At 32.8% G+C, this 10,583-nt stretch overlaps 1 protein-coding gene across 1 annotated transcript; it reads right to left on the reverse strand.

Annotated features, from left to right (window-relative positions):
• Positions 1-5,181: 5,181 nt before the first annotated feature.
• Positions 5,182-7,105, reverse strand: LOC127724464 (cerebellin-3-like). Its single transcript, XM_052231429.1, has 3 exons — positions 6,954-7,105; positions 6,108-6,283; positions 5,182-5,597 (listed from the first exon to the last, which is right to left on the reverse strand). The coding sequence occupies exons 1-3, from the start codon at positions 6,956-6,958 to the stop codon at positions 5,203-5,205; spliced, it is 576 nt and encodes a 191-aa protein (XP_052087389.1). The 5' UTR covers positions 6,959-7,105; the 3' UTR covers positions 5,182-5,202.
• Between the last annotated feature and the right edge of the window lie 3,478 nt (positions 7,106-10,583).

Here is a 10,583-nt window from a genome sequence, read left to right on the forward strand (position 1 = left end):
TGGCATTGCACAAGTCATGTCTTCTTTGACTGTTCATGACGTTAAAATACTAAATCCCTGGGATGTGTATTAGTTGATTTTTGTCTATATACCAGCTTTGATTATTTGGTATTACTACAAATTTTCACTTCTTCGTACTATGAACATCAAAATTATTTCATTTCTCCTTAAATACTGTTCTTGCACCTGTAAAGGAATTTTAATCTAGCACTTATTGTATAGTTTTACTGTTGATATTCACCCCATATGTACCAAGTGTTAGATTAGTTTTATTGATATTAAAGACATTTCTTGGTATTCCTAAACGGAAGATTTTATACACACAGAAGAAGAAGTATACTTAACAACAAAATTATTTTCATTTACCTTTGTATAATATGACGCAGGTTTTTTCAAAAGTGATTATTTTCTAAATATTGTTTAACATTTCACAGTGGTATCATACTTTAACTTTGTTTTAACCTGTTTATTTACTTTTGACCTTAATCATTTATCCCTTATAATTTTTATTAACTATGTATTTGCATTCAGGTATCACAGATCAAATCTATTCGTTCATTGTTTGTTAATTTACGTTTTTTGATTGAGTTAAGCCTTCCAATAGATATTTCATAGTGTGTCTTTCTATGCTGTGATGTTATACTATTGTTTCAGAAAAGGGAGAAGGTTTGGTACCATTAAAACGTTTAATCCCGCTGCAAATGTTTGCACCTGTCCTAAGTCAGGAATCTGATGTACAGTAGTTGTCGTCTGTTTATGTAGTTCATACGTGTCGTTTCTCGTTTTTATATAGATTAGACCGTTGGTTTTCCCGTTTGAATGGTTTTACACTAGTAATTTTTGGGGCCCTTTATAGCTGGCTGTTCGGTGTGAGCGAATGCTCCGTGTTGAAGGCCGTACCTTGACCTATAATGGTTTACTTTTATAAATTGTTACTTGGATGGAGAGTTGTCTCATTGGCAGTCATACCACATCTTCCTATATCTATCAAGCTTGTCTTGATCTCCAAGTATTTATAGTGGAGGCTGATGACGTTGATCTTCATCTGGATCTAGCAGTGGGTAAGGGAACAGAGACTGGGACTACCATCGTCATAATACCGATGTGATAATCAATATCAATCGTTATGTTGTTAGACAAAATCTTCATTTTATAAAGAAAGAGAGTTATAACAGGAATATATTGGATATTGTGATTATTGATGCCGTAATGACAGCCTAGCTTAGATAGTTCTAAGATAGCTTCGACATGTCGTAAGTTGGTCTAACAATAATCCTAATTATCAAAGATATGTCTTCGAACGAACCCTATGGCAGCTTCGATAAACAGGCCCCAGGTGTTTTGACTCAACGCAAGGAAATCTATTTGATAGGGTTTAATTTGGTAATTTTAGTAATGGTTTGTTTAAATTTCTATAATCTATTTTAAGAAGAGTTAATACCTTTTTGGCCGTTTCATCTAAATTGTGGTTACTAGTGCAATTCCCCTTAGCCAATCGACTTTGAATATTTAAATCTGGTCTAATTGAAGAGGTCATCCGATAACGCAGTCTTTTCGTGGCTTCCAAATTTACAAAATATCAATGGCAGGTTGCATTGAAGTGAGCCAATTTTTAATGCATGATACATGGTATTTATTATGGCAAAAAACAGGCGAAAGATACCAAAGGGACATTCCAACTCATTAATCGAAAATAAACTGACAACCTCATGGTAAAAAATGAAAAAAGACCAAAAGACAAACTGTACAGAAAACACAACAAAGAAACAAAAAACTGAGAAACACGAACCCACCAAAACCCAAGGGTGATCTCAGGTGTTCCGGAAGAGTAACGAGATCGTGCCCTATATGTGGCACCCGTCATGTTGCTCGTGTAAGTACAAACCCTGTGATAAGTCTTAATCGGAAGGGGACATTCAGGGGGAAGAGGACGGGAATGTGGATACGGCATTTGGAATATATCCATCGTCATCTGTGAAACAAATAATCCATATAAGGTATTGCAATAACAATACTAATTCCATACATGTTAGTTTGATATGATGTGTTGTTTTGTATTTTATTTTTTATTCTTTAAATGAATAATAAAACACTGGCATATATAATTCATGATTCTATTTTACTTTTGATTTATGAATAATGAATTGTAATTCTGTTTTAATTGAATTCAAATTATGATTAAGCAAAACGTATCTGTATACTCTATTGATAACCGACGGTTATACTTATGTAACGCCGATTTCAATCGTTCTGCCTCATCAACGTGTTGGCTCAGTTATTGTATCAGAAGTATTCCATGGTTGTGGTTCCTTACATTAATTTTTTCTCAGATAAATCCCGTTTACAAGGATTTTTTTTTTAAATACAATGAATTTATTGAACAAAGGTTTGTGTATGGTAGAGTTGTAGTCAACTAGTTAAAAGACTTAAGGTCAACATATTGGTTTAGTTGACTTTTATGGGATATTCGTGTCAACATTGTTTACGCATATTTCCACTTATCACAAATATTTGTATTACACATGTATGCTTATCTAATGAGTTTCAATGTGCCTTTGGTATCTTTCGCCTCTCTTTTATGTTCTTGATCTACAATTTTCTAAATGTTCTTCTTTTTGTGTTTATATTTTTTATCGGTAAAAGCTAACTACAGACATGTTTCACTTGTCTTTGGAATAATACCGTTCTCTTTTCGTTGTTGGACATATAATCGATTTCTACGTATCACCAGATTGTCAATTTCCACGAGCAAAACGATTGATGCTTAAAGTAGAGCAGAAACTTTTCAATCGTCATGAGCGTATAAGTTCACACACAGTATTTGATGGACTTTTTGTTTACCAATCTTAAATTTCTGTTTTAGTTTGTTTTGTGTCGTTTTTCTTTTGGCCATGATCATGTGGGATTTTTCGTTTTTATTTTAATTCAACGTATGATTTTTGATTGCCCACTTGGATTATTCGTTATTTTTTTCGTCGTATATATACTGATTTGCAATTAAAAACCAATTTACTGTTGTCTTTTATCTTGTACAATTATAACAAGTCAATGTATGGTATTATATTCCGTTGTTTCTATGTGGTTGTACAACTATACATGTATGTAACCTATTTTATAGTATCTATGTCATAAGCTATACGGTATATATTCAGATCTACTATTTAGCATTATTATAGAATCTAAAATATCGTACAATCTAATAAACATGCGGTTTCAATTCCGTTGTACAAACTTTTTCAGGTACGTTTGCTATGCGGTATGGGTTTTGTTCATTGCTGATCCGTACGGTAAGTTATAGTTGCTAACCTTCCACGTATTGGTAGAGAATTGTCTCATTGGTAATCATACCACATCTTCTTATTTGTATAAAAACAAGTCTCCATAATTTGAAAGTGATATTAGTATATGCTTTACAGCATAATACAGTATAAAGACTTGTTCATCAAGAAAAAGACATACAGAAATGTGAAGGTATAGCTTACGTCGCCGGTGGATAGTTATCTCATTTAGAATCATACGACATCTCCTTATTTCTATAGTAGTCAATTAATCTTTCAGTGTTAAATTCAAATATGTGTGTAAATCAATTTATATAACTCTTTTATACAAGTATGAAAGAAGATGTAGCTAGTGTTAACGCCAAAGAGATAGCAACCAAACGATAACAGTAAGCAACAAACAATCTTCGACAATAGACAAGTACGTATACAATTCAACAACATCATGCTTTATTACCAATTATGGACCCACAAGAGACATGTAGATATAAAAAAAGAATATGTGGTAATTTTGCCAATGAGACAACTCTCAACCAGAGACCAAATTACATAAAAGTTAACAACCATAGGTCACCGTACGGACTTCAACAATGAGCAAAACCCATACCGCATAGTAAATTTTAAAAGGCCACGAAATGACAACTGTAAAACAATTCAAACGAGAAAACTAACAACCAGATTTATGTACATAATAATTAACGAAAAACAGATATGCTATACAGCACCAAACGACAACCACTGAATAACAGGCTCCTCACTTTGAACACACCGCTACAGAATGTGTCGGGGTTAAACATGTTTGATGACACCAAACCCTATTCTGTCCAGTGACAGTGTTGTAACAGCACGACATAAGATCAAACTACAAGAATCAGTTCAAAAGCGCTTAACTAATCAGATCGATACAAAGCACATAAAAACACAAACAAAAATAGATAGACTCAAAGTACTGAAATGAGAGGATTCGAAGTTACTAAAAGCTAATTCAATACAGTTTAATTTTGCAAACGATCCAGGTTGAAACTGTATATGGTAAAGTAACTGAAGGCTCAATACATTGATTCCTTGAATGCTCTTTTTGTACATTGGCTCGCGAACAACTGAAAATAAGACTAAACTTTCTAAGGGAATTAAAAGCTGAAATTTTACTTTCTTGAGATAATGGGATGTCTTAAGATTTGAATGAAGAGATAGAGCCAATTCCCCTGTGCTTGTTTCACTCACAGGGTCAAAATATAAGAGTTGTCAAATTCTACTGGAAAATGAATGTTAAAGGGCCAAATCATATGCTGAAACTTTTCCAAAACAAATTGACATATTTAAAAAAAATCAATATGATATGCAGCGCTTCATGTTGTCATTGAAAGCATTTTGATACAAAATAAAAAATTGTACATGCTTTTCTCAAATTTGGCATTTAAGCTCAGATTCAAGGCGTTGGTAACAAATGTGAATTAATTTGTATTTGCAAAACAATACATAGGTTTACTTCCAACAGAGATTCAAATGTTAACGATGTCTGTCTAACTCTTGTATATTTGTGTGGGTTAAATATTTAACATTTCATTATCAAAATTGCAGACTTTCGGGTTGTCTTTTTTTTCTGGTCATCTGTTAAGAAAGCAAACCATTTTATCTGTACAGACCTCATTTAAGTATACATATTGGACTATGATGCAATGAATTTCAGTTAAGATTGATAGACTTTTTGAAAATGGTTCTGCTGTGATATAAAGTCAGAGAAATTGGCTGTCCCTCTTAGAAAAAATTTAAAGCGGGGAAAGTTTGACAAATGACAATGTAATAACTAATGGTGGACAATAGATATATCAGATTAATATCAGATATAAGTTCTTATGTATCTGGAAGGTTTATAGATAACAAATAAATGAAATAAGCTATTCTTAAGTTTAATTTATTTTATTTAGATTTTGAAGCCACTGAAGGTTGACCATTTGTCTCCGAACATGAATACACCTCCGCTTTGAACCCTGATAGATACTTTGTCATTTTTCTTCATTTGTAAAACAGCACTCTGGCTAGATGGCATTTCTGTAGATATTTTTCCAGCTGCAGCATAATTCCTTGCTACAATAGTGTCATTCAGTATTAATTGTGTGTAGAAAGTTTTGCCAGCGTAAGTAAGAACTGTCCAGGCAAAGAAGTAAAGACCTTCCACAGGTGCAGTGAACACACCAGTCGACTTATCATATCCTCCACCGAGGTTGGTAGTAACAGTGTCGTACACAACAACAGATCCGGTACCAATATTCTGCAGTGTTTTCGAATTAAAAACCAGAAAACCAACCTTTCCAAAACCTATTTAAAAAAAGGAATAGGGATCATATGTTCATTCAGCATTGTCAAATTGATTACAAGGAACGTGTTACACAATTATCAATTCTATTTTAATTCATATTTTATATTATTTGTAACTTTTTATATTTCGAGTAATAATTTGCTTCAAAAGGAGTAGTATCATCTCCGCTAAAAAATCTGTCATGTGGGTTGCAATATTAAAATGTAACTTCTAAGCAGTAAACATTATAGAGGTCAATCTCTTAAACGACCGCTCTAGAAAGGCTGTGAATTAATAAAACAGAGACTATAAAAAATCTCCTACAATCAACACAAAGTCCCCAAAATGACCAAGAAAAATCACTTTAAGACACGAACAAACAGCCATTAAACCGTTAACGAGATTCCTAACTATGGACATGCAAATGAACATGTGGCGTGGTCAAAGTAGGAATTTTGGATATAACCCCCCCCCCCCCCCTTTTACCATTTTAAGAGTAAATCATTTATTGTTATTATATTCAAACTTACTCGCAGATGAAGGACTGTGGTTACAGTCACACTTTCCATCATTATCTTCCACTAGTTTCAACTGGTATTGAATACTCTTCATCAGACTTGCGTTCCTTGAACAGGATTTGTGACAGCTCCCACCTGATGTCAGGATGGCGGTCAGTATTGACGCAATGACGATGGCATTAACAAAGCTACAAAAACAGTATTTATAACTTTAAAAATATGTATGTCTTTAAGGTTGTCTTAACAAAGATTGGAGACTACTGCAGTACCCAAGTTTGTGAATTTTTTTGTGGCTCTGCTCGCGTAGGTTTCCACATTTATAGTTCTCAAAAAGGATTTATGTCCATCACCGTGTGTTTCGTAAGGTGAATAATATGTGATTCAAATAATATTGATTACCCGTTTAATCAACCTCAAATTGATTATTTTTAGAATAATAAGCTGCCTACAATATAACATCTATGATACAGAAACTCTACAATTCAATTAAACAAATTAGAGGTAAACATGAGCTTACCACAAACGTTAATATATAGTGTTACCATATAGCAAGCTTTAAATAGCTCGATACAAATATAAACAACCGATGACAATGCTGCTCGTTTGGTACAGGCACATTGAAATGCCAACAAACTTCGTGTTAATTACGTCTAAAAAAGTTGATAGTTAGACGCATATGATAAGCAGAAAGTCCTAACGATTTCCCTTTTTCTTTAACTGTTTACGACTCGAATAAGTTTATATTATTTCGATCTAGATATGTTTGGTTTTTTTTTTCTTTTATTTCAGTTACATAGAAAATCCATATGCTTAATAGTTGTTTAAGTCAGTTATGGAACTCAAGATTTTTTTACTTACTTCATTTTTAATCCTTAGTATTGATGAATTAAAAAAATGCCGTGTTTATCTTGTATGAAGGTGTAATACAGACATTAAAAATGTAGTTCATTTGTAGACTTTTCATGTCACCTTGATGATGCAATCCAGATATCAAAAAGGTTAATTGAAATCCATTTTTGGCAGAGTTTACAAAAACAAACAGCTGTTACGTTTTCTCGGAATTGCAATTCACGGTAAAAAAAAAATAAAAACTAAAGCGCAATAACAAAAGGAACAGAGAATAACGCACAATAAAATTCAAAAATAGTTTCACTACCATTATTCCATTTTTTTCAAAGCAGCTATTTTTGTACGTGTCCGGAAAGCCAGACTTCACAGTATTAGTAATAGATAAAATATAGTACACTAATATACAGGGGAAATTTTACGACTACAACGAGTCTTGAAGACTAGCCAATTTGGGTTAAAAGGGCTAAAATATATATAGTTCCCGTGCTTTTGAGACGTTTTGGTCACTTAACAAGTTCGGCCATAATCATTTTGACTAAAGTAGATGTTCATAACGTTATCATTTATATTGAGTGTTAAGACCTCGGGACCACTTCAATCTTATGTGGTAGAGATGAGCATCTGAGGCATCCTTTTTGTATATATAGAAGTAAACAAGAACTACGATATATGTATATCAAATTGTGTACCTTCATACTACTTCACTACGGAGGTACATCAAATTTGTAGTACATCAAATTTGTAGTACAAATCTAGTACTGTAAAATTATGGTACTAAAATAGTACAATAGTTTGAACGAACTACATCAATACTGCATTATTTAGGTTCATATTCGGTAATGTAAAGCAATAGTCGTAAAATCGTACATGTGCCAAAGTATATGTGTAAGGATTGAAGCCAACACCACAAGCAGAAAATTAACGAATCAAACTTTTCTTTGTTGCCTTTAAAAAGTACTTCCCTCTCCTGGATCTTCTCAAGCAGTTAAATAATGTTTTTTATATTAATCATGTTAATATAATTCAAAATTAACAGGCTTTTAACTAGCTGTCAGTAACTGCGAGTACTCTCAAATCGTACTGTCTTGTTTATTTGACCTGTTGATACTAATTGGAATGCTTTTTTGTTTTTTAATGTTATTCAGGGTTATATCTCGTCTATATACCAGCTTTGATAAGTGTTTGGTATTACTATAAATTTTCACTTCGTACTATGAACATCAAAATTATTTATTTTTTAAAAATATTTCCTTTCTCTATTGGAACTGTACACGTATACCTAACAACAAAATTATTTTCATTTACCTGTGTTTAAAGTTATTGCAAATGGCTGATATTTTTGTTCGAGCATATTGTTTTTCTTAAATTGTTTAACATTTCATACCGATATAACATGTTACTTTTATTATTCTTCCCTTAGTTTATTTATTTTGTATTAACATTGTATCATAGGTCAAATTTATTTGTTCAGTGTATGTTCACTGGTGTTAATATGTCCTTTGATTGAGTTAAACTATTTCAGTTATTATCTTATAGTGTGTCTTTCTATGTTGTGATGTTACACTATTGTTTCAGAAAAAGGGTGAAGGTTTGGTACCATTAAAACGTTTAAACCCGCTGCATTTGTTTGCACCTGTCCTAAGTCAGGAATCTGATGTTCAGTAGTTGTCGTTTGTTGATGTGGTTCATAAGTGTTTCTCGTTTCTCGTTTTTTATATAGATTAGACCGTTGGTTTTCCCGTTTGAATGTTTTTACACTAGTAATTTTGGGGCCCTTTATATCTTACTGTTCGGTGTGAGCCAAAACTCCGTGTTGAAGACCATACTTTGACCTATAATGGTTTACTTTTATAAATTTTGACTTGAATGGAGAGTTGTCTCATTGGCACGCATACCACATCTTCTTATATCTATGTTACACCTGATTAATTATACAAATGGATTGTTTTGGAGTTAAAAAGGCGTGTTTTTTTTTTCTCGAAATAATGTTTGGGTGTTTTTTTGTTTTTTTTTAAATAGTATACAAAATCGTCGTAATAAACTTGATTGGCTTTTCCGAAATTTTAAATTCAACACTTGAAAACCTTTCAGTATACGGTGGACATTACTTCTAGAGTAATAAACACGTATGTTGCAATAACTCAGACACCCAGATTAAACAGTTTAATGAAAATATAGACCAAACGAGTTTTCATAGAAAAGAGTGAAGAAACCGATTCAAAACGTTTTGTACATATTATACAAAAAGTTACCAGGAAATGGCATTTTGTTTATATTAAAACTCTTTTTCTTAAAAACAGACAAATCCAGTACCGAGACTTTCCCCTATGTTTGTTTCACTGACAGGGTCAAAACATAAAAGTTGTCAAATTCTACTTGAAAATGAATGTTAGAGTGTCTATACCGTATGCTTATTTATTTTCAAAACAAATTTACATATTTCTTTAAACTCAAAATGGTATTCTACGCTTCCTGTTGTCATTGAAAGCATTTTGATACAAAATTAAAACATTTTAATGCATGTTCCTGTCAAATTTTTAAGCCCAAACTTGTGACGTTGCTAACCAATGTGGATTAATGATTAGTAGCAATACAATAGTTACTTAGATTTACTTCCAACATTTTCAAATTTTGATGATGTCTGTCTTGTCCAATTTTGTGGGTCAAATATTTACATTTTATAGCCAAAATTGCAGACTTTTGGATTGTGTTTTGGTGATCTGTTAGAAAGCAATCCATTATATATGTGCAGCCTTAATTTGAGTATACACATTGGGCTATGACACTATGAATTTAGGTTAAAATAGATAGGCTTTTTGAAAAAGGTTCCGATGAGAAACACATTGAGGGGAAATTGGCCTTCCCGTTTTGAAAAATTTTAATGCTTGGAAAATTTGACAAATGGCAAAAGGTCAAAAAGTATATCTGAGTTATATCAGATATAAGTTCTAGTATACGATTCTTTGATTGAGTGTTGGTTATGTAAAGTCTCGTTAATAAATGAATAATCCGGCTTCCTCTTTTGAAATTTTATTAATTAGGGGCTGGATGGAATTTACAGAATAGGGAATATTGCGAATAATAATAATGTAAAAAAAATAGATAAAAAATAAAGAATAGTTATGGATGGGGTGTTTGGATAGAGAGAAAAGAGAATAATGGGCAAAAAAGAAAGAACACATAGATACTTTGTAATTTTTCTTCATTTGTAAAACAACACTCTGACTAGATGGCATTTTATATGTTTTGGAGTTTAGTGAGACGTCCATTTCCACTGAACTAGTACACATTTTTGTTATGGAGCCAACTGAAGCCCGCCTCTGGGTGCAGGATTTTCTCGTTGTGTTGAAGATCCATTGGTTGCTTTGGGCTGTTTTCTGCTCTTTGGTCGGGTTGTCGTCTCTTTGATACATTCCCCATTCGCATTCTCAATTTAATAACATATTCAAGCGACTCATCCCTACCACTCAGTACAAAGTAAGTGTTCCCCCTCCCCGCCTGGTTTGACAAACGATTGTTTTAATTGAAAGGGAATCTTTTTTAAAGAGGGATTTTGTCGTGAAGTTTGCATCTGCAGCTGCAGTGGAAGGGGTACCGTAAGTTCTGGTGACACTATAGTGGCGTTGATATGTACCAGCT

Source organism: Mytilus californianus, unplaced genomic scaffold (assembly GCF_021869535.1).
Source record: "Mytilus californianus isolate M0D057914Y unplaced genomic scaffold, xbMytCali1.0.p SCAF_14, whole genome shotgun sequence".
Classification (NCBI taxonomy): domain Eukaryota; kingdom Metazoa; phylum Mollusca; class Bivalvia; order Mytilida; family Mytilidae; genus Mytilus; species Mytilus californianus.

What these genes read in the sequence shown, in the direction of transcription:
- LOC127724464 (XM_052231429.1), bottom strand. An exon ending in CCACAGTCCTTCATCTGCGA is followed by an intron (nt 5,598 to 6,107) that starts GTAAGTTTGAAT and finishes TTTTTTAAATAG; the next exon opens with GTTTTGGAAAGGTTGGTTTT.